This window comes from Notechis scutatus, chromosome 6 (genome assembly GCF_049901735.1).
Source record: "Notechis scutatus isolate UNSWTSFEM ecotype Mainland chromosome 6, rNotScu1.2, whole genome shotgun sequence".
In the NCBI taxonomy this organism is placed as follows: Eukaryota; Metazoa; Chordata; class Lepidosauria; order Squamata; family Elapidae; genus Notechis; species Notechis scutatus.
This window is the reverse complement of record NC_142014.1, coordinates 80073030-80099815: the sequence shown is the minus strand read 5'-3', so window position 1 is coordinate 80099815 and position 26786 is coordinate 80073030. Positions and strand designations below refer to the sequence as shown.

Sequence of the window (26786 nt, the reverse complement as noted above, 5' to 3'; positions counted from 1 at the left end):
CTTTTCAGAAGCATCCATAAGGAATCTGCCGCCTTGATCCATCCTGCATTCCATCTCCTCCCCCTCCTGCCACAGCCGTTCCTTCGCACCTCTTCGTCTTACAGTGATTCTGGGAGGAGGGGGGTCGTCCCGATCTCTCCAACCAACCCCCAACGACCATCTGGGCATCTCAGCTGGGGTTTCTTCCAGAGTCAGGTCGGCCAGTAAATCAGCAGCCGGCATCTCTGGCAGCAATAAAGGCTGCCCCCCCACAGCTCCCTGGTCCTCTTCATCGCTGGCTGGAGACGACATGAGAGGAAGCCCCCTCGGAAGAAAAGTTGCTGTTTTCTCCGGGTGGGTTGATGTATTTTGAGTTTCGGAATAATGTCAGACAGTGCTCCTTCTAAATCCCAAGAAAGAAATACTCAGACTCCATGGTGTAGAGCAGAATTTATCTTTTACTGGAAAATGAATGGTAGCAAACAGAATCAATTCCGAAACTAAAATATTGGCGGGTAAAATGCATATACAAAGGGATAGAATTGCTCCCCCACCCCTCCAGAGATCAAATGATTCTTCCAATTAAAACTTCTGAATAGGATCATGTGGTCATCTCTAGGTGATGATGAGGCTACTGTCAGTGACCTTGACATATTTTGATAAAAGTTCGCAGTTGCGCATATAAGAGGACAGAGGTTAGTGAGAATTGGAAAGTTACAACAAAGAATCCCCCCTCCCTTTCCTTACCCAGCAAAGGAATGCAAAACACCTCCTGCCTTCTTCCCTACGAAGATTCCCCCCTCCCACCGTTTCATGACAGCCGAAAGAGAAGTAAAAAACATAGCAACAAATGAGCCATAATTAGGAGCGGAGATATCTTGATAGGTAGGGATGGATATCTCTTGAGGCTGACATGGAGGTTCACAGAGAGAAGAAAATCCCGCTCCACACCGCCTTCTTGGACTTGGAAAAGGCCTTCGATCGAGTCCCGCACGATCTCATCTGGTACGCACTGCGAGATCACGGCGTGCCCGAGCTGCTCGTACAATGGGCCCAACTCCTATACAGATGTCACAAAAGCCGTGTAAAAGTGGCAGCTGGGATATCAGAGGAGTTCAATATCACCGTCGGCGTACACCAGGGCTCTGCTCTCTCACCACTGCTGTTCATTCTGGTGATGGACACAATTACACATGACCTGTACACGCCCGCCCCATGGACGCTGCTCTACGCCGATGATGTGTTCCTGGCCAACCTGTGCAAGGCTGAACTCGAGCACCTAGTCCAACAGTGGCACGACCGCCTCGAGCAGTTCGGGCTCCGGTTGAACCTAAAGAAGTCCGAATACCTGACCACTGACAACGAAACGACAGGCTCCATCCACGTGAACGGGCAGGAGCTACCGCGCGCCTCCACCTTCAAGTACCTGGGAACTACTCTTGGGGAAGAAAGCTTACTACAAACTGAGGTGGCAGCCAGGATCAACGCAGCGTGGGGCAAATGGAAGTCCGTCATGGGCGTCCTCTGTGACAAGAAGATGCCGATGCGCCTGAAGGCGAAAATCTATAACTCTGTGGTGCGCCCGTGGCCATATACGGCGCAGAGTGCTGGCCGACGACCAAAGAAGTCGAAAGCAGACTCCAGACAATGGAGATGCGAATGCTCCGATGGTCGGTAGGCCTCACCCTACACGATCGCGTCAGGAACGAAGAAGTGCGTAGACGGTTCAACATCGTGCCCATCCCCACGGTCATGAGGCAGTCCCGGCTACGATGGTTCGGCCATGTGAGTCGCGCCAAGGAAGAATCCATCATCAAATCTGCGATGAAGGTGACTGTCGGAGGAGTGAGACCGCGTGGTAGACCTAAGCAACGCTGGATGGACACGATCAAGGCCGACCTAGAGATCGCGAAGGCAGACCCGACATACGTGGCAGACAGAGAGGCGTGGAAGCAATACTCAAGGACATTAGCAGACCTCGCCAGAGCGCGAGACAAACGCTGAAGAAAAAGAAGAAGAAGATGATCTTTATTGGAGTCTAGTCTTGCATTTATACACATTTTTAGTTATCCTCCATCACTGGATAACTTTGGTTACTGCCTAACTTTTGTTATTGTTTAGCACAGTAATCCATACAATTAATTATCTCTAGTTAAAGTCTAACATATGTTTACTTCCTCTCTCTAATCCTCCTTTAGATTAGTGACTTTGTTTACATGAGTTATATTTGCTTGGAAACATTCTTTATCTGAGGTTTGCCATCTGAGATTGGAACATCCCTGTAATTACAACTCTACACGGCATCATGTACGAACAACCAGTTCCTCATGTATAGCATTCAAACTAGCTACTTTATTATTGTCTGCCTACAATAAAGGAAATCCTCAACTTACAACTGTTCATTTACAGACCATTTGAAGTCACAATGGCACTGAGAAAAGTGACTTATAACTGTTTTTTACACTTATGACCATTGCAGCATCCCCAGGGTCATGTGATTTACATTCAGATGCTTGGCAATTGATTCACATTTATGACGGCTGAAGTGTCCCACGGTCACCTGATCCCCTTTTGTGAACATCTGATAATCAAAATCAATGGGGAAGCCAGATTCGCTTAACAACCGTGTTACTAACTTAATAATTGCATTGTTTCACTTAACAACAGTGACAAGAAAGGCTATAAAATGGTCGTAAAGTGGGGCAAAACTCACCTAACAGCTATTTTGCTCAGCAATGGAAATTTGGGGCTCAAGTGTGGTTGTAAGTCGAGGACTACCTGTATTGGAGTCTTTCCAGACTGGCAAGATTAGATGAGACTCAAAGACATTTGTGTGAGGAGTTTAGGCTAATTCCTTGTTTGAGCCTCTACCCAGCTGGTTGTTTTCTAACATTAAAGCCAGGTAAAATGGGGATTCAAATGGGATCTTTGGAGGAAAAAAAAACATCTGTTTGAGCTCAACTGATGATGTTCCCTAGTTGGGTCATGAAATGTCTGCAAGAGGACCACCAGGCTCAGAGAGGGCCACTGAAGCTCTGTTCAGTCCTGACTTCAGGGCACTGCGAGGTTGATGTCCAGTCAACTCTGGAGCAGAGTGGGAATGGAACGGACCCATCATTGTGTCGAGCATCTGTGGAGCATCTTCAGGCTGGAGAAGACTTCTAGACCTCTTCGAGATCTCTGCTGCGTGAAAAGCTTGGAAATGACCTCCTTGTTTCTCTTTGTATTTTAGATTACATCCTAGGGACTGTGCACAAGGCCAAAGGGCTGGAATTTGACACCGTCCGAATTGATGATGACTTTGTGAGAGACCCAACTGGTGAGCATAACTTCCTCCCTCCCTCCCTCCCTCCCTTCATTTCTATCATCTTCCTCCCTCCCTCCCTTTTCTTTCTTTCACCTTCCCCCTTTCCATTCCCCTCCTTCCTTCTCTCTCCTTTTTAGGAAAGTCCTGATAGCAATGTCTAATCAGCAATGGAACACCTTCCTTTCCTGGTGGCTGGGTTGGAACACCACTCGGTGCTCAAGAGTTCAGACATGTGTTGGAGTTGTTATTGTTAGTTGAGAAGTCGTGTCCTACCGATCACAACCCCATGGACAACGTTCCTCAAGGCCTTCCTGTCCTCTACCATCTTCTGGAGTCCATTTAAGCTCAGTGACTCCCTCCAGCCCCCTCCTTCTCTGCCATCCCCTTCTTCTTCTTTTTCTTTTGCCCTCCATCGTTCCCAGCATTAGGCTCTTCTCCAGTGAGTCCTTCCTTCTCATTAGGTGGCCATCTTCAGGATCTGGCCTTCTAAAGAGCAGTCAGGGTTGATCTCCTCTAGGACTGACCGCTTGGATCGTCTTGCAGTCCAAGGCACTCACGGGAGTTTTCTCCAGCACCAGGGTTCAAAGCCCTCCATTCTTTGGCGCTCAACCAAAGCCTTCCAACTTTCACAGCCATACATTGCAACTGGGAAAACCAGAGCCTTGACTAGGCGCACTTTTGTTGGCAGGGGGATGCCTCTGCTTTTTCATATGCTGTCTGGCTTTGCCATAGCTTTCCTCCCCAGAAGCAAGGGTCTTTTGATTTCTTGGTTGTGGCCCCTATCTGCGGTGATCTTGGAGCCCATGAGAATAAAATCTGTCACTACCTCTATTTCTTCCCCACCTGTTTGCCAAGAATTGAGAGAGCCAGATGCCATGATCTTGGTTTTCCTAATGTTGAATTTCAAGCCAACTTTTGAACTGTCCTTCTTCACCTGTATCAAGACGCTCTTCAGTTCCTCTTCACTTTCTGCCTTTAGAGTGGTATCCTCTGCATATCTGAGGTTGTGGATATTTCTCCCGGCAATCTTAATTCCAACTTTTGATTCATCTAGCCCTGCCTTTCTCATGATGTGCTCTGCACATAAGTTAAATAGGCATGGCAACAGTATATACAGCCTTGCCAGACTCCTTTCCCAATTTTGAACCAATCGGTGGTTCCGTGTCCAGTTCTCATTGTTGCTTCTTGACCCGCATATAGGTTTCTCAAGAGACAATTAAGATGGTCTGGTACTCCCATCTCTTTAAGAACTTGCCACAATTTGTTGTGATCCACACAATCAAAGGCTTTAGTGTTAAGTCCGTCGTTGGAAGAAGGCTCGGGAGTCAATGTCTAGGTTTCAGCTCTTTATTAGTCCCGAGATCGACTCGGTGCGGCTAGGGTATGCAGCGGCTTATATAGAACTTGCCGGCCAAGCTGCGGCCAATGACACCGCTTTGAATCTCCCGCGATCGGTTTCTTCCAATCGCGGGGGATTCGTAGTGGGCCAATCAGTGCGGCTCGCTCAACCAATCGGGTCGCCGCGCGTCTTAGCCAATCAGAACGGTTATTTACAAGAATGCTAATGAACCATACAGAATACCCCTCCCCTCTTGGTATGGTCCTACATGACGTAGTCCCGTAAGTAGGCGGGGCTTCGTACTTGTCTACTGGACCTGTGCAGGTTGGTTGGTGTCTGGTCTTCGAGTGGTTTGGTCGAGTTCTGTGTTGCTCCTTGCCTCAACGATGGAACCGCCTGGAAGGGTGAGCCAGGCCTTTCGTCGCAGCTCCCTCCCGGTCTACTCAGGTTGGTTGAGCTGCTGGCTTTGTTGCTCCCGCCTGGTCTTTCCGGGCTGGTTGAGCTGGCTTGGCTGCTTCTCCTAGGTGAGGCCTCGAGCTGTTCGTCTGTTCCTGTCTCGGTGGGTGAGTATTCTTGGTTTCCTTCTTGTTGGGGTTGGCTATTTTGGTTTTTGGGGTTTTCCCTCCCCTCTTGGCTGGTGTCGGGGCTTCCCCTTCCCCCTGTGGTTTCTTTCTCCGTGTGTGTTTGCGTGTCGGTTGTATTTCCCGTGTTGGTTCTTGATCTTAACTGATCGATGTGTCTTTTCCATGCTCGTCCGTCAGTTGTCTGTAGTCGGTACGAGCGGGGACCTGTCACCTGGGTTATGGTTGCTGGTACCCAGAGTGGGTCCCCTGTGAGGTTTTTTGCATATACTGCGTCGCCCGGTGTGAATGTTCGGTGTTTGCTGATGAGTCAGGGGGTTTTTCTGGGTTGTATGTGGGGTGCAGTCTGTCGAGTGGGGATCTTAGTTTCCTTCCCATTAATAGTTCTGCCGGGCTTTTGTTGGTTGTCGTGTTTGGGGTTATATGTTGTATGAATAGCATTTTATTAATCTTTTCTTGTATTTCCCCGGTTTCTATTTTTTGGATTGTTTTTTTTGTAAATTGGACCATTTGTTCCGCCCTCCCATTCGCTGCTGGATGTACTGGCGCTGTCAGCGCATGCCGTATTCCCTGTTCCACTAGGAATTTTTCGAATTCCAGTGAGATAAATTGGGGCCCATTATCTGATACAATGACATCTGGGAGGCCGTGGGTTGCGAATAGTCTGTTGAGTACTTTGGTAACAGCCTCCGTGGTGGTAGTTCTCATGTTGCTTACCTCCAGCCAGTTGGAGTAAGCATCTACCGTAATGAGGAAGGTGTGTCCCTTCGTAGGTCCGGCGAAATCTATATGAATCCTGGACCATGGTCCCCTGGGGGTTTCCCATTCCAGGATTGGGGCGGAGGGGGGGCTTGGCCTGGATGCTTGGCATTGTCTGCATGCTGCCACCCAAGCCTCGATTTGTCTGTCCATCCCTGGCCACCAGGCGTAACTCCTGGCCAAGGCTTTAGTCCTAACGATGCCCGGGTGCCCCTCATGCAATAACTCCAAGACCCTTTCTTGTAATTTTTCTGGGATGACAACCCTATCCCCCCATAGTAAACAACCCTTTTGTAAAGACAGTTCTGTTTGCCGGTTCCGAAATGTCCTGAATTGCTCGTCGTCGTCTTTTTCCGGCCACCCTTTCTCTACCCAATGTAAAACCCGCGCCAGACGTTTGTCTTTATTGGTTTCGCGGGCAATGTCTGACGCGGTTACGGGTAGATTGGGTAGAGTCTCTATGCTAAGGGTGGACGTTGTAGGTGCTGGGTCGGTGTCCAGGTCGGGCAGCGGCGTGCGGCTCAGGGCGTCTGCGTGGGTAATTTCCTTACCGGGTCGGTGGGTTAGCCAGTAACTGTAGGCGGCAAGGAATTCGGACCACCTTGTCATTCTTGGAGAGAGAATGTTCGGGGTGGCCCTGTTCCCTGCCAGGATTCCCAGCAACGGCTTGTGGTCGGTGATGATGGTAAAAGTCCTGCCATAGAGGTACTCGTGGAACCTCTTTACTGCGGCGACGATTGCCAGAGCCTCTTTGTCCAGCTGACTGTAATTTCTTTCCAGTTTTGAGAGGGTTCTTGAAAAGAAGGCGATGGGTGCTTCTTTTCCGTCGGGGAGAGTGTGGCTGAGGACGGCTCCGACGCCAAAAGGTGATGCGTCGCATGTGACCGCTAATGGTAGGGTCTCGTTGTATTGGATGAGGACGGCATCCGAAGTGAGCAGGTCCTTGGTTCTATTGAATGCGGCTTCCTCATGTTTCCCCCAGGTCCAGGTGGCTGTTTTATCCAGCAGCCTATGCAACGGTTCCGCCGCGGTCACCTTTTGGGGTAGGAAAACATTATAGAAGTTAATCAACCCCAGAAACGCCTGCAGTTCCGTTTTATTCCTCGGCCTGGGGGCTTCTTTGATGGCTCTTATTTTTTTTTCGGTTGGGTGAATCCCGTGCCGGTCTAGGAGATATCCTAGGAATTCGACCCTCTCAGTGTACAGCTGGCATTTTTCTTTTTTGACTTTTAGCCCCGCGTTTTTGAATTTTTGTAGTACCTCCCTCAGGCGACGCTCCGGTTCTTTTTAGTTGGCTGCTGACACCAGCACATCGTCGAAGTAGGGCACCACCCCCTTGATTCCTTGCAGGAGTCTCTCCATGAGGCTCTGGAAGATTCCTGGTGCTACGCTGACTCCAAACTGGAGTCTTTTGCAGCAAAAAGGCCCCCGGTGGGTTACTATGGTCTGCGCTTCTGCGGTTTCTGCATCGACCGGTAACTGTTGGTAGGCTTGCGCCAGGTCGAGTTTCGCGAAAACCTTGCCTCCCCCCAGTGAGTGTAGGAGATGCTGCACTACTGGGACGGGGTAGGCGCTTGGTTGTAATGCGCAGTTTAGGGTGGCCTTATAGTCCCCACAGATTCTCACCAACCCATCGGGCTTGACTGGGGTGACTATTGGGGTTTCCCACCGGGCGTGATCGGTTGGCTCTAAGACCCCCTGTTTGATGAGCTTGTCTATTTGCTCATCAATCTTGGGCTTGAGTGCGAAAGGTACCCGCCGTGGTTTTTGGCATATCGGGGGAACGCTGGGGTCTAAGCTGAAGGAGATAGGGGGCCCTCAGTACTTGCCTAGGGTGCCATCGAACACTTCCTGGAAGTCCCTTGTGAGTTGTTCTTCCCAGTCTGCCTCTGCGACGTGGTCGATGCCCGTTACTTTGATCCCGAGCGGCGCGAACCACTGCAGTCCCAAAAGGCTGGGTCGGTCTCTGTCCACGACTGTCAGGGGAAGCTTTGCTGTGCGCCCCTTGAATGTAATTTCAAAGTGTCCGGTTCCGACTACGGGGATGCGGTTCCCTTGGTAGTCCTTGAGGATTAGTTTCTGGCTTTCCAGCCCCCTTTTTTGGATGGCGGGCACCAGGCGCTTGATTTCCCGCCATGCAACCATGGAGAGGTAGGACCCGGAGTCCACCTCCATCTTGCATGGCTTGCCCTCGATGCCCACTTTCATGTATACCTTCCGGGCGTCAGCACTGGATGAATGCCCGATGACGACCGTCTGGTGGGTTTCCTCTCTCAGTCGATTCTCGCTGTTCCGCCGGCCCCGTCCGTCCCGGTTCCAGCGACTTTCAGCTTGGTGGTCCCTAGGCCTGGGGGGTGTGCCGTCCCGCCTCTGGCCGTTGTTTTCTCGTCGTCGGGGGCTGTAGGCTCTCTTGAGTCGGCAGACTCGGGCGATGTGGCCTCTCTTGTCGCATTGCCGGCAGATCACGTTGAAAAACCGGCATTCCGATCGAGGATGGTCGCCCCCGCACCCGGCACATTGGAGTCCCGACTTACGACTCCGCCGCTCGCGTCGATCTCGTTCTGTTTGGAGTCGATGGATGTCTTCCTCTTCGTCTGTGGTCTCGGAGGCGGAGTCGAGGTCGCTGTGGTGGGTGGTGGTAGTTGCTCGGCGGCTTGCTTCTGGGTGCGTCTCGGTCGTCAAGGTTGCCTCGGGGGTTGTGGTTCGGTCCCCGGTGTCCGGTCTCCGCATTCTGGCCGCGGACTTTCGGGTCGCCTCGGCTGCGGTGGCCTCGGCAAGGGCGTCAGTGAGGGAGATGTCGCCCTTAGCCATTAGCCGGCTTTGTAGGACAGGGTCCCTGAGGCCGAGGACGACGCGATCTCGTAGTGCCTCGTCCATGTCCGTGAAGCCACACATGCCTCCCAGATTCCGCAGGTCTGCCACGAAATCGCTGATGCTCTCACCCTGTTTCTGGTCACGTTGATAGAAGTCATGCCGTCTGATGAGGGTGGGCACGGCGGGAGCATAATGGCTTCGCAGTAGCGGTTCGAGATCGGCCCAGTCCATCGTCTTCACGTCCTCGGGCTTCGCGAGAGCTTTTGCCATTTTAAACACTGCGAGTCCGCAGTGTGTCAGGAAGACGGCTCTTTTTTTCTCCCTGTTCGCATCCTTGAGATTGCTACTCTCTAGGAACATCAGGAACCGATCAATGTACGATTCCCAGTCCTCAGTAGCTTGGTTAAAGGGTGCGGGCGGCGCGATGCTGGCCATCTTGTCGGTTCGCTTGCCTCGGTGCCACGTGCTCGTTGGGTCTCAATTCTGCGATCCCACCTTTGTCGCCAGTGTTAAGTCAGTCGTTGGAAGAAGGCTCGGGAGTTAGTGACTAGGTTTCAGCTCTTTATTAGTCCTGAGATCGACTCGGTACGGCTAGGGTATGCAGCGGCTTATATAGAACTTGCCGGCCAAGCTGCGGCCAATGACACCGCTTTGAATCTCCCGCGATCGGTTTCTTCCAATCGCGGGGGATTCGTAGTGGGCCAATCAGTGCGGCTTGCTCGACCAATTGGGTCGCCGCGCGTCTTAGCCAACCAGAACGGTTATTTACAAGAATGCTAATGAATCATACAGAACATTTAGCATAGTGAATGAAGCAGAAGTAGATGTTTTTCTGGAACTCCCTAGCTTTCTCCATGATCCAGCATATGTTGGCAATTTGATCTCTAGTTCCTCTGCCTCTTTGAAATCCTGCCTGTACTTCTGGTAGTTCTCGATCCACATACTGCTGAAGCCCAGCTTGTAGGATTTTATAAATAAGTTTTATTGATTTTACAATTAAAACAAACCGACAACACATACACAAATGAAAGAAAGAGAGGGAAAAAAAGAGAAAAAAGGGAGAAGAGAATAGAAAGAGAAAATAGAAAGCAATTAAAAACATTCTCATCTTCAACAGTTTGTAAGACCTCTTTTTTTTAATCCTTAATTTATGCCATATACACACACCTAATCCTTAGGTATATCTGTGTATCACTACTATGGATTTATCCTATCCTCTTTTGCCTTATAATATAAAGTCTATCTTTGGTCTATGCATTTGTACCAGCAGTTCCAGCTGTTGTAATATATTGAGGTATCTTTATTTTTTAATGCCAAAGTTAATTTGTCTATTTCTGCACAACTTGAAATTTTTTGAATGATCATCTCCTCTGATAGAACATGAGGCTGCTTCCAACATTGGGCAAAAACTAATCTGGCCACTGTCAAAATGTGTATTATTATGTATTTCGCTTTTTTTTGTATTTGTTTATCAAAGATCCCTAACAAAAAGGACTCTGGTTTGTATTCGATCTGTTCTCTTGTCATTTCTTCCAGCCAATTTCTAATTTTCTGCCAATATTTTTGAGCTTCTGTACAGGACCACCACATATGGAAAAAGATTCCCTCTTTTTTTTTGCATTTCCAGCAATTCGGACTCATATTGGGGTGCATCTTCGCTAATCTTGAAGGGGGAAGGTGCCATCTATAAAACATTTTATAGGCATTTTCTTTATATGCTACCGATTTTGTAAACTTATTATTTCTACCCCAGACCTTTTCCCATTCTGTTAGGGTGATGCTACGTCCTACATTCCTACTCCAGGCTATCATGTTCCCTTTTACAATTTCTTCTTCTAATTCTACTTCTAACAAGTAATTATAAAATTTTGTTATATTTTTTTTTTGCTTGATCCTAATAAAATTTTATCTAATTGCTGGAGTTTATTGTTAATTCCGAATTCTTTCTTGTCCTGTTTATGTCTACTTTGAATTTGAAAGTATGGCCACTGATCAATTTTTAGTCCCTGCTCTTGAAGTTCTTGCCACGATTTCAAATTTTCTTGTGTATCCAATAGGTCCTTATATTTAATCATTTTAGTAATATTCAGATTGTTTGGGTGAATCATCGCCTCCATTGTTGAAATCCAAATTGATACTTATAAATAATGTTTTTTCCGTATTTTCTTCCAATTAGTTAATAATGAGTCTCTGATTAGGTGTCTGTGTAAATATTTCTGGCTAGTTTTCCCTACATCCCATAAAAAAGCATGCCACCCCCTCTGCAAATCATGGCCTTCTAAGAATAATATTCTCTTGTTAGTTAAATTCACCCATTCCTTCAACCATACTAAAGAGGCAGCAATATAATACAACTCCCAATTTGGAAGTGCCAGCCCTCCCCTGCTCTTCATATCCTGCATTGCCTTTAAATTTATTCTAGGTTTTTTCTCTTGCCAAATAAATTTAACAGTTATTTTATTAAGTTCTTCAAAAAAAATTTGTGTACTTTAATTGGGATCGTCTGAAATAAATATAGAAATTTTGGAAGAATATTCATTTTAATGGCAGCAATCCTGCCTAATAATGAAAGTTGCAGCTTACCCCATGTTTCTAAATCCTTCTTTACCTGTTGCATCAATTTATCATAATTATTTTCCTTAAGTGTCTTACAATGTGCTGTCAACCATATTCCTAAGTATTTAGCTTTCTTTATCACTTGTATTCCCATAACTTCTTCTAATTCTATTTTCTGTTTTTCTGTTAAATTTTTAGTCATTAATTTAGTTTTCTTCCTATTAATTTTGAGTCCTGCTACTGCTCCAAATTGTTCTAATTCATTCATCAGTTTTTGTCCTCTTTCTATTGGTTCCTCAATGAAAAAAATCATATCGTCCGCAAATGCTTGCAACTTCTTTCTTAACCTTTAATCCTTTTATATCTGGGTTCTGTCTAATTCGCATTAATAATGTTTCTAATGATAATATGAAGAGCAGGGGTGAGAGTGGGCAGCCCTGTCTGACTCCTTTTTCTATTTTTATTGGGCGGGTATATTCCCCGTTTATTATCATATTAGCCTGTTGTGTATCATAAATAGTTGTTATAATGTTTTCAAATTTGGTGCCTAAATTCATATTATAAATTTTTTGGATTAAAAATTGCCAATTTAGATTGTCGAAGGCCTTCTCTGTGTCTAAAAACATAAGTGCAATTTGTTTTTCGGGGTGGGCTTCATAAAATTCTAAGACATCTAGTACTATTCTTAAGTTGTTCCTAATTTGTCTGGTCGGGAGAAATCCATTTTGATCTCCATGTATGTGCACATTTAACATTCTTTTTAGTCTACTTGCTATAATAGAAGTAAATATTTTGTAGTCAGTGTTTAACAGTGAGATCGGCCTATAATTGTTTATAAAGGTAAAATTTCAATCCCTTTTATCTCATTTGCTATTTCCCCATTCATCCATGCCATGTCAATTCGTGTCCATATTTGATGCGGATTTGAGTAGAATGTGAATTATTTTTTCTCGGGGTGTAATCTTCTCCATATATCAATCAAATTTAACTCCTTCATCATTTCCCTACATATCTTGGGAAGCTCTCTTTTCCCCCCTTTATTCTTCCCCCATTTATTCTTCCCCCATTACTGTGGTCTTTTTGATAATCAGCAATAGAGTTGAAGTCTCCTATGATGCAAATATTTCTTTTTTCCAATCCTACTATTTTTCCATAAAGATGCTTAAAAAACTCTTTTTGATCTCCGTTCGGGGCGTAGATTACCACTAAGAGAATTGGGATAGCATTAATCCAGATCTGCAAAACCAGAGTTCTTCCCTCAGGATCTGACCATATTAAATCTGCTTTCAAATCCTCTTTAACATATACTGCAATCGCTTTCTTTTTTTCCGTATCTGCTGGTGCGGTAAATAGCTTCCCTAATTTTGGACATTCTAGGTGTTTTTCATCTGTTTTCTTTATATGAGCTTCTTGTAGGCATATTATATCAGCATTTTGTTTGATTAGTTTGGCTAGTATCCTTTTCCTTTTTATCGTTGAATTTAAACCATTTATATTAATTGATAGTAGTTTCTTTTCTTCTTCCATTTAGTTAATTCTGTTTTGCTCTTTGTCTTGTAATGACTCCAGTCTCTCCTTGTGCCTGAAGATGTGTAGTTTCTTCTCTTTCCTGATGTAAATGAGTATTTCCTTGATTTCCTAAAATTCCGTCTTTATTTTTGTGATAACCTTGATCTTCCTGGGAGTTTATTTCCAGTTCCTCCTTACTGCTCTGGTCTTCTGGACCTACCAGCCGCTCATAGAATTCCTGGGCCTTTTCCATGGAATCTATTTTAATTTTCCTTTCGTTTCAAGACACTAGCATCCCCTCTGGGATTAGCCATTTAAATGCGATTCTTTTCTGATTTAAGTAAGCTGCTAAGAACTTGTAGTCTCGCCTTTGTTCTCTTACTCTTCTTGGTATTTGTTTGAGAATCAAGACTTCTTTACCTTTGTACGTGATTGTTTCATCTCTGGACGTCCTATATATGATGTCCCGGACCCTCCTTCTCGTAAATCGTATATGGACTTCTCTTGGGCATTTGTGGCGTCTCGCATAATTAGTGCTAACCCTATAAACTTCATCAAACTCCCTTAAGATGTCATCTTTATCCTTTTCCAATAATCCAGTCAGTATTTCCGCCATTAGTTGTTCCAGATCTTCTTCTTTGGATTCCACCACATTTTGGAATCTCAAGTATGTAGCCGCCTTGTCCATCTCTAGGTAGACCAGTGAGTCCTCCATTTCTTTACTCGCATTCTTTAATTCTTCATCTACCCTTTCTAATTTCCTTTCAGTTCGTTCAGTCCTTTTCTCTACCTCTTTTATTATTGTTTCATTTTTCTCCAAGGCCTGCTGTAATATTCCAACTTTGTCCTCTACTTTAGAGATGTCCGCTTTCATTTCTGCTTTTAATTTCCCCATCTCCTCTTTTAATTCATTGATATCTGCTCTCGTTTCGTTATGGTTTTTCGTCATTGTTTCTTGCAGCTTCGTCATTGATTCCTGTAAAGTCAGCAAAATTGATTGGATGTTGGCATTCGAGATATTGGCTTGTTTCTCCACTGGTAATGTTTCTTCTATGGTTTTTTGTGCCATAGGCGAAGCTGTTGCCAACGTAGTTGTTGATGTCGGGGTGACCTTTCTTCCAGTTTTCAGAGCTATAGTAGTTGTGGAAGTCATTTCTTTTAAGATTTGTTTCTGTTGATGAACTATATTAATTATATTATCCCAAATTAACATTCAGTGATATAATCTCTGTATTAGTATTGACCGGTATCTAATTACTTAATCTATCTATCTGCTGGGTAGCTGTGTTCTTTGCTGGTTACTGGAGTATATATATTATTTTAGATCCAAATTCTAAATCACATATATAATTTTGTAGGATCTGTGCTCAACCTCTATACTTCACTTCATGTAATAAATATATATATAATAAATATTATATCAAATCCAACTATATTTAAATATTATAAATATATATGTGTATTTATCTAACCTTATCCTAAATATTAAATTTTCTTAAACACAAACTATATTACATTCGTCCCAAGTAGATTAGTTGTAGTCACACAATAAATTGTAATATTAATATATAAAACCCTGTACTTATTAATTAAATAGTACTTAATGTTCTTACTATTTTCCTTATTTATCCAGTCAGAGTATAACTATCACTATTGTTAATCAATCAATTAAATCAATTAATTCACTTATTTAACGATCTAATACAACAATCAATATTCCTTTACTCAGTATGCATATTTATAATCATTATAAAGAAAGAATAAGGAAGGAGAGATAGTTCATCATAACACCAAAAAGTAAGGAAAAAAGAAGAAAAAAAATTGAACAAATTTGTACAGAGAAAGGGGAATGAAAAAAAAGGGGAGAAAGGAATTTTGAAATAAGTTTTTAGTTTTCCGTCTCTAAGTTTAAGAGCTTTCACTTCAAACGCACCGGAAGTGGGGAGGTAAAAATGCTGAATATTGACTGCAATTACGCGGTATCTCTACTAATTCAGAAGCTTCCAATTTTTCTTTTTATCTTAACGTTCCTGAGTTCAATTTTCCTGATTTTCTTTAGATGGGACCACCTCCTCTAAACGCCGCGGCAGCAAGGGAGAAGGGAAAGCAACGGTGGTGGAAGGTCTCCCGATACGAAGTGCCCCACCAACGCCAGATTCCACCCCCTTGCATCCTCGGGTGGGCGGGCAGAGACAGCTTGGATGTTGACCTTGGCGTTGGTGGGGCACTTCGTATCGGGAGACCTTCCGCCACTATTCCTTTCCCTTCTCCCTTGCTGCCGTGGCGTTCAGAGCAATGCCGCGGCATTTGGCGCAGCCTCGTACGGCCAGCCAGGGCTCCTCCCTGCAACCGGAGTCTGGCGGAGACACTCGGCTTCAGGCGCTCCTGTCGCCGCCTTCCCTTTGCCTTCGAAGGTAAAGCCAATTCTTTTAAAAATGATGCCCTACTACAACAAACCTCCCCTGCCCGAGAGGGCAGCCCAACCCCACGCGGGGAGGCGAATCTCCCAGGGCCACAGTGCAGGATTGGCCCACCTCGGGAGAAGCACTCAGCCGCCATCCCTGCCTGGCGCCGGGCAGAGTGCGAAGAGCTTTGCCTGGGGCGCCCAGTGCAGCTGACAGGTGGGCCCTCCTTCCCGGCAGCAGAGCTCTCACCAAGGCAGCGAGCGCCTCCCCGCCGGACCCTCCGCTTATCCCGCTAGGGCCGCGCCAGAGCCATGCAGGCTGGCAGAGCTGGGAAAGCAAGCGGTGGGTGTGCGCCCGCCTGCCAAGCGAAAGAGCCGGGCCGACCCAAGCTTGGCTTCCTTCCCAAGTCCCTCCAGCCCGAACCCGAAGGGGCCACCGGGAGAGGCTGCCCGAGGCAGTGATAGCGCCCACCCATCCGCGGACAGGGAGGCAAGGTGATGGCAGGGCTGCTTCTCTGGCCGGCAGAGAGAGCCCGAAGCCGCCTGTCCTTTCCACCCCTCGCCCAGCCCATCCCCGTCCCCACGCATCTCCAAATGCGCCGGAGCTCCAAACACTGCAGTGGAACAGGCATCAGGCAGAGGCGCTGACTCGGCAGGGCTCAGCTCAGAGGAGGACGCGGCGCAGGCCGTCGCCTTGCCTCCCTGTCCACGGATGGTTGGCGCTATCACTGCCTCGGGTGGCCTCTCCCGGTGGCCCCTTCGGGTTCAGGCTGGAGGGACTTGGGAAGGAAGCCAAGCTTGGGTTGGCCCGGCTCTTTCGCTTGGCAGGTGGGCGCACACCCATGGCTTGCTTTCCCAGCTCTGCCAGCCTGCACGGCTCCGGCGCAGTCCTGGCAGGATGAGCAGAGGGTCCGGCGGGGAGGCGCTCGCTGCCTTGGCCAGAGCTCTGCCGCCGGGCAGGAGGGCCCGCCTGTCAGCTGCGCTGGGCGCCCCAGGCAAAGCTCTTCGCGCTCTGCCCAGCGCCAGGCAGGGATGGCGGCTGGGTGCTTCTCCCGAGGTGGGCCGATCCTGCGCTGCGGCCCTGGGAGATTCGCCTCCCCGCGTGGGTTGGGCTGCCCTCTCGGGCAGGGGAGGCTTTGTTGTAGTAGGGCATCATTTTTAAAAGAATTGGCTTTACCTTCGAAGGCAAAGGGAAGGCGGCGACAGGAGCACCTGAAGCCGAGTGTCTCCGCCGGGCTCCGGTTGCAGGGAGGAGCCCTGGCTGGCCGTACGAGGCTGCGCCAAATGCTGCGGCATTGCTCTAAACACCGCGGCAGCAAAGGAGAAGGGAAAGCAAGGGTGGCGGAAGGTCTCCCGATACGAAGTGCCCCACCAACGCCAAAGTCAACGCAGGCAGCACCATATCCAGGTATGCAACAAAAGTACTTCCTAACGGCAAGCCCCCCCGCCATTCCCCCCATTTCGCATGTTTAATATAGGCCTTAATTTGGGGGGAGGGGCTTAATTTGATTTTATGCCAATAAAACATGCTGGGCTTTCCTATTGTTGGAGGCCGTATTGTTGGAGAAACACGGTATTGTAATGACGAGGCAGTCGAGTTGTTTGATCATGAACAACTGAATCATGATGATCTTTATTGGAGTCTAGTCTTGCATTTATACACATTTTTAGTTATCCTCCATCACTGGATAACTTTGGTTACTGCCTAACTTTTGTTACTGTTTAGCACAGTAATCCATACAATTAATTATCTCTAGTTAAAGTCTAACATATGTTTACTTCCTCTCTCTAATCCTCCTTTAGATTAGTGACTTTGTTTACCTGAGTTGTATTTGCTTGGAAACATTCTTTATCTGAGGTTTGCCATCTGAGATTGGAACATCCCTGTAATTACAACTCTACACGGCATCATGTACGAACAACCAGTTCCTCATGTATAGCATTCAAACTAGCTACTTTATTATTGTCTGCCTACAATAAAGGAAATCCTCAACTTACAACTGTTCATTTACAGACCATTTGAAGTCACAATGGCACTGAGAAAAGTGACTTATAACTGTTTTTTACACTTATGACCATTGCAGCATCCCCAGGGTCATGTGATTTACATTCAGATGCTTGGCAATTGATTCACATTTATGACGGCTGAAGTGTCCCACGGTCACCTGATCCCCTTTTGTGAACTTCTGATAATCAAAATCAATGGGGAAGCCAGATTCGCTTAACAACCGTGTTACTAACTTAATAATTGCATTGTTTCACTTAACAACAGTGACAAGAAAGGCTATAAAATGGTCGTAAAGTGGGGCAAAACTCACCTAACAGCTATTTTGCTCAGCAATGGAAATTTGGGGCTCAAGTGTGGTTGTAAGTCAAGGACTACCTGTATTGGAATCTTTCCAGACTGGCAAGATTAGATGAGGCTCAAAGACATTTGTGTGAGGAGTTTAGGCTAATTCCTTGTTTGAGCCTCCACCCAGCTGGTTGTTTTCTAACATTAAAGCCAGGTAAAATGGGGATTCAAATGGGATCTTTGGAGGAAAAAACAACATCTGTTTGAGCTCAACTGATGATGTTCCCTAGTTGGGTCATGAAATGTCTGCAAGAGGACCACCAGGCTCAGAGAGGGCCACTGAAGCTCTGTTCAGTCCTGACTTCAGGGCACTGCGAGGTTGATGTCCAGTCAACTCTGGAGCAGAGTGGGAATGGAACGGACCCATCATTGTGTCGAGCATCTGTGGAGCATCTTCAGGCTGGAGAAGACTTCTAGACCTCCCTCTCTTCGAGATCTCTGCTGTGTGAAAAGCTTGGAAATGACCTCCTTGTTTCTCTTTGTATTTTAGATTACATCCCAGGGACTGTGCACAAGGCCAAAGGGCTGGAATTTGACACCGTCCAAATTGATGATTACTTTGATGGAGACAAAACTGGTGAGCATAACTTCCTCCCTCCCTCCCTCCCTCCCTTCATTTCTATCATCTTCCTCCCTCCCTCCCTTTCTTTCACCTTCCTCCTTTCCTTCCATCCATTCCCCTCCTTCCTTCTCTCTCCTTTTTAGGAAAGTCCTGATAGCAATGTCTAATCAGCAATGGAACACCTTCCTTTCCTGGTGGCTGGGTTGGAACACCACCCGGTGCTCAAGAGTTCAGACATGTGTTGGAGTTGTTATTGTTAGTTGAGAAGTCGTGTCCTACCGATCACGACCCCATGGACAACGTTCCTCCAGGCCTTCCTGTCCTCTGCCATCTTCTGGAGTCCATTTAAGCTCAGTGACTCCCTCCAGCCCCCTCCTTCTCTGCCATCCCCTTCTTCTTCTTCTTCTTTTGCCCTCCATCGTTCCCAGCATTAGGCTCTTCTCCAGTGAGTCCTTCCTTCTCATTAGGTGGCCATCTTCAGGATCTGGCCTTCTAAAGAGCAATCAGGGTTGATCTCCTCTAGGACTGACCGCTTGGATCGTCTTGCAGTCCAAGGGACTCACAGGAGTCTTCTCCAGCACCAGGGTTCAAAGCCCTCCATTCTTTGGCGCTCAACCAAAGCCTTCCAACTTTCACAGCCATACATTGCAACTGGGAAAACCAGAGCCTTGACTAGGCGCACTTTTGTTGGCAGGGGGATGCCTCTGCTTTTTCATATGCTGTCTGGCTTTGCCATAGCTTTCCTCCCCAGAAGCAAGGGTCTTTTGATTTCTTGGTTGTGGCCCCTATCTGCGGTGATCTTGGAGCCCATGAGAATAAAATCTGTCACTACCTCTATTTCTTCCCCACCTGTTTGCCAAGAATTGAGAGAGCCAGATGCCATGATCTTGGTTTTCTTAATGTTGAGTTTCAAGCCAACTTTTGAACTGTCCTTCCTCACCTGTATCAAGAGGCTCTTCAGTTCCTCTTCACTTTCTGCCTTTAGAGTGGTATCATCTGCATATCTGAGGTTGTTGATATTTCTCCCAGCAATCTTAATTCCAACTTTTGATTCATCTAGCCCTGCCTTTCTCATGATGTACTCTGCACATAAGTTAAATAGGCATGGCAACAGTATATACAGCCTTGCCAGACTCCTTTCCCAATTTTGAACCAATCGGTGGTTCCGTGTCCAGTTCTCATTGTTGCTTCTTGACCCGCATATAGGTTTCTCAAGAGACAATTAAGATGGTCTGGTACTCCCATCTCTTTAAGAACTTGCCACAATTTGTTGTGATCCACACAATCAAAGGCTTTAGCTTAGTGAATGAAGCAGAAGTAGATGTTTTTCTGGAACTCCCTAGCTTTCTCCATGATCCAGCCTATGTTGGCAATTTGATCTCTAGTTCCTCTGCCTCTTTGAAATCCTGCCTGTACTTCCGGTAGTTCTCGATCCACATACTGCTGGAGCCCAGCTTGTAGGATTTTAAGCATAACTTTACTAGCATGTGAAATGAGTGCAATGGTGTGATAGTTTGAACATTCTTTGGCATTGCCTTTTTTTGGAATTGGAAAGTAAACTGACCTTTTCCGATCCTGTGGCCACTGTTGAGTTTTCCAAATTGGCTGGCAAATTGAGTGTAGCACTTTTACTGCATCGTTTTTTAAGATTTTGAATAGCCCAGCTCGATTACAGTCTCTCCCACTAGCTTTGTGGTTGCTGAGATTTCCTAAGGCCCATTTCACTTCACATTCTAGGATGCCTGGCTCAAAGTCAGTGACCACCACATTGTGGTTATGAGGGACATTAAGCTTGTTCTTGTATAGTTCTTCTGTGTAATTTTGCCACCTCTTCTCAATCTCTTCTGCCTCTGCTAGATCCCTGCTATTTTGGTCCTTCATCTTTGCATGAAACGTTCCCTTCATATTTCCAATTTTCTTGAAGAGATCTCTGGTCCTCCCTATTCTTTTGTTTTCTTCTATTTCTTTGCACTGTTCATTTAAGGAGGCATTCTTATCTCTTCCAGCTATTCTCTGGAATTCTGCATTCAATTGAATGCATCTTTCTCTTTCTCTCCTGCCTTTTGCTTCCCTTCTTTCCTCAGTCGTTTGCAAAACTTCCTCAGGCAGCCATTTTGCTTTCTTGCATTTCTTTTCTTTGGGATGGTTTTAGTTGCTACCTCTTGTACAATGTTGTGAACCTTTGCCCATAGTTACTTCAGGCACTCTGTCTATCAGATGATCTAATTCCTTAAATCTATTTGTCACCTCTACTGTATATTCATGATTTAGTTCATACCTGAGTGGCCTAGTGCTTTCCCCTAATTTCCTCAATTTAAGCCTAAATTTTGCAACGAGAAGCTCATGATCTGAGCCACAGTCAGCTCCTGGTCTTGTCTTCACTGACTGTATCTTTGGCTGCAGAGCACATAGTCAATCTGATTTCTGTGTTGACCGTCTGGTGATGTCCATGTGTGGAGCCATCTCCTGGGTTGTTGGAAAAGAGTGTTTGTTGTGACCATTGTATTCTCTTGGCAAAATTCTATCGGCCTGTGCCCTGCTTCATTTTGTACTCCAAGGCCAAGCTTGCCTGTTATTCTGATTATCTTTTGGCTTCCTACTTTAGCATTCCAATCCCCCATGATGATAAGGACATCCTTTTTTGGTGTTAATTCTATAAGGTGCTGTAGGGCTTCATAGAACTGTCAGCACCAGTGATTGGGGCATAGGCTTGGACTACTGTGATATTGAATGGTTTGCCTTGGATTTGAACTGAGATCATTCTGTCATTTTGGGGATTGCTTTTCCTACTCTTTTATTGACTATGAAGGCTATTCCATTTCTTCTGAGGGATTCTCGCCTGCGGTAGTATTCCTGATGGTCATTTGAATTAAATTCACCCATTCCTGACCATTTTAGTTCACTGATTCCTAAGATGTCGATGTTCAGTCTTGTCATCTCGTTTGATCATGCCCAATTTGCTTTGATTCGTGGATCTTACATTCCAGGTTCCTATGGCGAATAGATCTTTACAGCATCCGACTTTCCTTTCACCACCAGATGCATCCACAGCTGAGTGTCCTTTCAGCTTTGGCCCAGTCACTTCACTCTTTCTGGCGCTACTAGTACTAGCCCTTGTCTCTTCCCCAGTAGCCTATTGGACACCTTCAGACCTGAGGGGCTCATATTCCAGCGTCTTATCTTTGGGGTTTTTTCTTATCTTTGGGGTCCATGGGGTTTTGATAGCAAAGATACTGGAGTGGGTTGCCATTTCCTTCTCCAGTGAATCACATTTTGTCAGAGCTCTCTGCTATGACCTGTCCGTCTTAGGTGGCCCTGCACGACAAAGCTCATAGCTTCATTGAGTTATGCAAGCCCCTTCGCCATGACAAGGAAGTAACCCATGAAGGGGTTTGGAGCAGATCTGTTCAAAGAATTCCCATTAAACTCAGTTTCCTCCCCCCCCCCTTTCTCTCTTAATCTCTCCCAGAAGCCATTTCGGAAGATGAGTGGAATTTGCTGTACGTCGCTGTCACTCGAGCCAAGAAGTGTCTCATCATACCCAAAAGTCTTGCTAATATCCTAAAAAAAACCAAGGTGAATTCAAGCCCATTCCCAATGCAGGCGGTCCTTGACTTCATTTAGTGACCATTCAAGGTTACAATGGCACTGAAAAAAGGGACTTCACACTAATGATGATTCCATCATCCCCATGATCAAAACCTGGACACTTAGCAACTGACTCATATTTATAATGATTGCAGTGTCCCGGGATGTGTGTGTGTGTGTGCGTGTGTGTGTTTAGCCACAGTAATATTGGGCTCAATTATCATCATAAGTCGAGGACTTCCTGTATTCCAATGCTCAGGAAGAAGCCCTTTGGTTTCCTAGCTGGCTAAACGCTTCTGGTGTTTGTTTGTTTTTGCCCAAGGACTACTGCGTCCAGTTTGAATTAGCCACCGCAGGGGGCAATACGACACCGCTGGTCTGTTCAGAAGGCGAATGCCGCAACTCCATCCCAGCGGATTCTCTGCTAATCCAGAAAAGGGTACATTTTTTTAACGTACGTATCTTCTTTTAGTAAGCAACTAGCTCAGTAATATAACCTAGTAAGGCCACACGTGGAATGCAGCATCCAGTTTTGGTCACCGCGTTACAAAAAAAGTGTGGAGACTTTGTAAAAAAGAGCAGAGAAGAGCAGCTAAGACGATTGAAGGCCTGCAGACTAAAAACTATGTTTCTGGTCAACTTCTCTTACAAACAGGACTTGGAAATATTTCCCTCTCTTGCCATTGTTCCTTGCAGCGATGATTTGGAGGCAGACTGCTCTCCATTCGGAGTAACATGGAGTGTAGGGTCGTTGGTGCTCTTTGAGCCTGGTTGTTTTCTTGCGGACATTTTATTACCCAACTAAGTAACATCATCAGTACTAAAAAGTTTGTGCTAGGAGGCTTCTAGCACTGAGGTTGTTACCTGTTGGGTAATAAATGTCTGCAAGAGAGCACTAAGGACCCCACAGTTCTCTTCCTCCCCCAATCCCCCTCCCTTCTAGCATTGATGATGTTCCTTAGTTGAGTCATGAAATGTCTGCAAGGAAACCACTCAGCTCAGAGAACACCCAGGACCTCACAGTCCTCCTCCTCCTCCTCCTCTCTGCAAGCCTTACTCCCTTCTAGCATTGAGGATGTTGTGCAGGGGTGGGATTCAACCGTTTTGGCGCTGCATTTGAAAACCGCCCATTTTATACTGCAGCCCTGTTGAGTGAAACAGCTGAGGTGCGGCAAAACCACTCTGCTGCACGAATCAGCTGAGCTGCAAAACACAGAAATATAGAACAGATTTGCACAGGGGCGGGTGGGCGGGACCAACTGATTGCCGGAACGACCAGTTTGCCTGAACCAGTCCGAACTGGCTGAATCCCACCCCTGATGTTATGTAGAGGGTCATGAAATGTCTGCAAGAAAACCACCAAGCTCAGAGAGGAGCCCACAGTTCAACCCTAAGCTACAAATATTCTCATCTATAGTAACTCCAGAATCAGGACGATGCTATTTAGAGCCACGTCCCATGAACGCTGGTGGCGGGGACATCATCTGTATCCTGAACCTCACTGGGTTTTTTCCTTCTTTCTGGCAGATGGACGGCACCGAAACCCCTGAAGGATTTCTTTGCCTTTCTTGCGCCTGCTCCAAACATGGCCCAATTGCACAGCTCGCAGGATCTTCCAGGATGGACCAGGTTGTGCCCAGGCTCCCAGAAGGCACTGAGGTTCCACCTGAGGTTCACTTCCTCCTTGAAGACTTTTGAGTACTTCAAACAAAGAAACAAAAATTGCACTGAGTGATTTTCAAGCCAAACGAAAGCAAGGAAGGTAGAAAGGAAGGTATCCTATTGATTTGGGATTTGGGATCTTAATTCCAGGTTGCTTCTTTAGAATAGAAATAGAATAGGAATAGAATAAAGAATAGGAATAGGAATAGAATAAGGAATAGGAATAGAATAAGGAATAGGAATAAGGAATAGAAAATAGAATAGAAATAGAATAGGAATAGAATAAGGAATAGGAATAGAATAAGGAATAGGAATAAGGAATAGAAAATAGAATAGAAATAGAATAGGAATAGGAATAGAATAAGGAATAGGAATAGAATAAGGAATAGAAAATAGAATAGGAATAGGAATAGAATAAGGAATAGGAATAAGGAATAGAAAATAGAATAGGAATAGAAAATAGAATAGGAATAGAATAGGAATAAGGAATAGAATAAGGAATAAGAATAGAATAAGGAATAGGAATAAGGAATAGAAAATAGAATAGAAATAGAATAGGAATAGAATAAGGAATAGGAATAGAATAGGAATAGAATAAGGAATAGGAATAAGGAATAAGGAATAGAAAATAGAATAGAAATAGAATAGGAATAGGAATAGAATAAGGCCAATTTTTAGGCCAATTTATTAGCCACTGACTCTCCATGCCGAAAGAAGAATAGGAAGCATAAAAATGTTTAATTCTGATTCTTTTTGTGGTCTTCCATGCTGTTTCGATGCTGGTGCTCCTCAAAATCAGACAATGGGCTTTTTTATATCTTGTAAAGGTTTTTTTTAAAATAGATTTAAGCCATTCCAGTAGTCTTGCACAAACGCCGTGGCCCCGTGGCTGCATTTCTTTTTTTATAAAGAGAGTTTTTTAAAAGTATTTTTGCAATGAAAAATATTTCTTTCAAATTATGTGCCTTAGAAAGGGAAGGAAACCTTTTCTTTCCAACAACTCTAGCACTTTCTCATCTGTTCTTCAGGAACAGATATTTGCAGTATTTTTTACTAAAAATTGTTCTGGTTAAATGGTGAGAAGTGTACTTCGCTTGCTTATAATGTTATTAATGAATCTGACCCATCTAATAATAAAATAAACCAGTAATTGATGTGAGAGTCACAATGGTATGACTGTTTCCTTCTTCATGAAACCTGGATGGATGGAAGGATCTTTGGTAGTGGTGGATGGATGGATGAAAGATGATAGGTGATAAATTGAATTGGATAGAAGAGAGAGATATACATAGAGTGAATGGATGGATGAAATATAGAAGATTGGGTGGATGGATGGATAGATAGGAGAGATAGAGATAGATAAGAATGGATGGATGAAATATAGAAGATTGGATGGATGGATGGATGGATGGATGGATGGATGGAAGGATCTTTGATGGATGAATGAAAGATGATAGGTGATAAATTGGATTGGATAGAAGAGAGAGAGATATACATAGAGTGAATGGATGGATGAAATATAGAAGATTGGGTGGATGGATGGATAGATAGGAGAGATAGAGATAGATAAGAATGGATGGATGAAATATAGAAGATTGGATGGATGGATGGATGGATGGATGGATGGATGGATGGATGGATGGAAGGATCTTTGGTGATGGATGAATGAAAGATGATAGGTGATAAATTGGATTGGATAGAAGAGAGAGAGATGTACATAGAGTGAATGGATGGATGAAATATAGAAGATTGGGTGGATGGATGGATAGATAGGAGAGATAGATAAGAGTGGATGGATGAACTACAGAAGATTGGATGGATGGATGGATGGATGGAAGGATCTTTGATAGTGAATGGATGAATGAAAGATGATAAATTGGATTGGATAGAAGATATCTATATCTATATAGTGAATGGATGGATGAAATATAGAAGATTGGATGGATGGAAGGAAGGAAGGAAGGATCTTTGATAGTGGATGGATGAATGAAAGATGATAGGTGATAAATTGGATTGGATAGAAGAGATATACACTGCTAAAAAAAATAAAGGGAACACTTAAACAACACAATGTAACTCCAAGTCAATCCCACTTCTGTGAAGTCAAACTGTCCACTTAGGTAGCAACACTGATTGACAATCAATTTCACATGCTGTTGTGCAAATGGAATAGACAACAGGTAGAGAGCATAGGCAGGTAGCAAGACATCCCCAATAAAGGAGTGGTTCTGCAGGTGGTGACCACAGACCACTTCTCAGTTCCCATGCTTTCTGGCTGATGGTTTGGTCACTTTTGAATGCTGGCGGTGCTTTCACTCTAGTGGTAGCATGAGACGGAGTCTACAACACACACAAGTGGCTCAGGTAGTGCAGCTCATCCAGGATGGCACATCAATGCGAGCTGTGGCAAGAAGGTTTGCTGTGTCTATCAGCGTAGTGTCCAGAACATGGAGGCGCTACCAGGAGACAGGCCAGTACATCAGGAGACGTGGAGGAGGCCGTAGGAGGGCAACAACCCAGCATCAGGACCGCTACCTCTGCCTTTGTGCAAGGAGGGACAGGAGGAGCACTGCCAGAGCCCTGCAAAATGACCTCCAGCGGGCCACAAATGTGCATGTGGCTGCTCAAATGGTCAGAAACAGACTCCATGAGGGTGGTAGGAGGGCCTGACATCCACAGGTGGGGGTTGTGCTTACAGCCCAACACTGTGCAGGACATTTGGCATTTGCCAGAGAACACCAAGATTGGCAAATTTGCCACTGGCACCCTGTGCTCTTCACAGATGAAAGCAGGTTCACCCTGAGCACATGTGACAGACGTGACAGGGTCTGGAGACACTGTGGAGAACATTCTGCTGCCTGCAACATCCTCCAGGCATGACCGGTTTGGCAGTGGGTCAGTCATGGTGTGGGATGGCATTTCTTTAGGGGGGCGCACAGCCCTCCATGTGCTCGCCAGAGGTAGCCTGACTGCCATTAGGTACCGAGATGAGTTCCTCAGACCCCTTGTGAGACCGTATGCTGGTGCGGTTGGCCCTGGGTTCCTCCTAATGCACGACAATGCTAGACCTCATGTGGCTGGAGTGTGTCAGCAGTTCCTGCGAGACGAAGGCATTGATGCTATGGACTGGCCTGCCCGTTCCCCAGACCTGAATCCAATTGAGCACATCTGGGACATCATGTCTCGCTCCATCTACCAACGCCACATTGCACCACAGACTGTCCAGGAGTTGGGGGATGCTTTAGTCCAGGTGTGGGAGGAGATCCCTCAGGAGACCATCCGCCACCTCATCAGGAGCATGTCCAGGCATTGTAGGGAGGTCATACAGGCATGTGGAGGCCACACACACGACTGAGCCTCATTTTGACTTGTT

General features: G+C 45.7%; 1 protein-coding gene across 1 annotated transcript in view; it reads left to right on the top strand.

Annotated features, from left to right (window-relative positions):
• LOC113431175 (F-box DNA helicase 1-like) overlaps window positions 1-24567 on the top strand; it is a 73182-nt gene extending 48615 nt beyond the window's left edge. Inside the window, exons 8-12 of the mRNA XM_087968927.1 lie at window positions 3212-3298; window positions 18092-18178; window positions 21633-21739; window positions 22074-22190; window positions 23279-24567. Of these exons, the coding sequence (XP_087825053.1) occupies window positions 3212-3298; window positions 18092-18178; window positions 21633-21739; window positions 22074-22190; window positions 23279-23449 (569 nt within the window). The 3' untranslated portion in view covers window positions 23450-24567. The remainder of the gene's footprint in view (window positions 1-3211; window positions 3299-18091; window positions 18179-21632; window positions 21740-22073; window positions 22191-23278) is intronic.
• Window positions 24568-26786: the final 2219 nt, after the last annotated feature.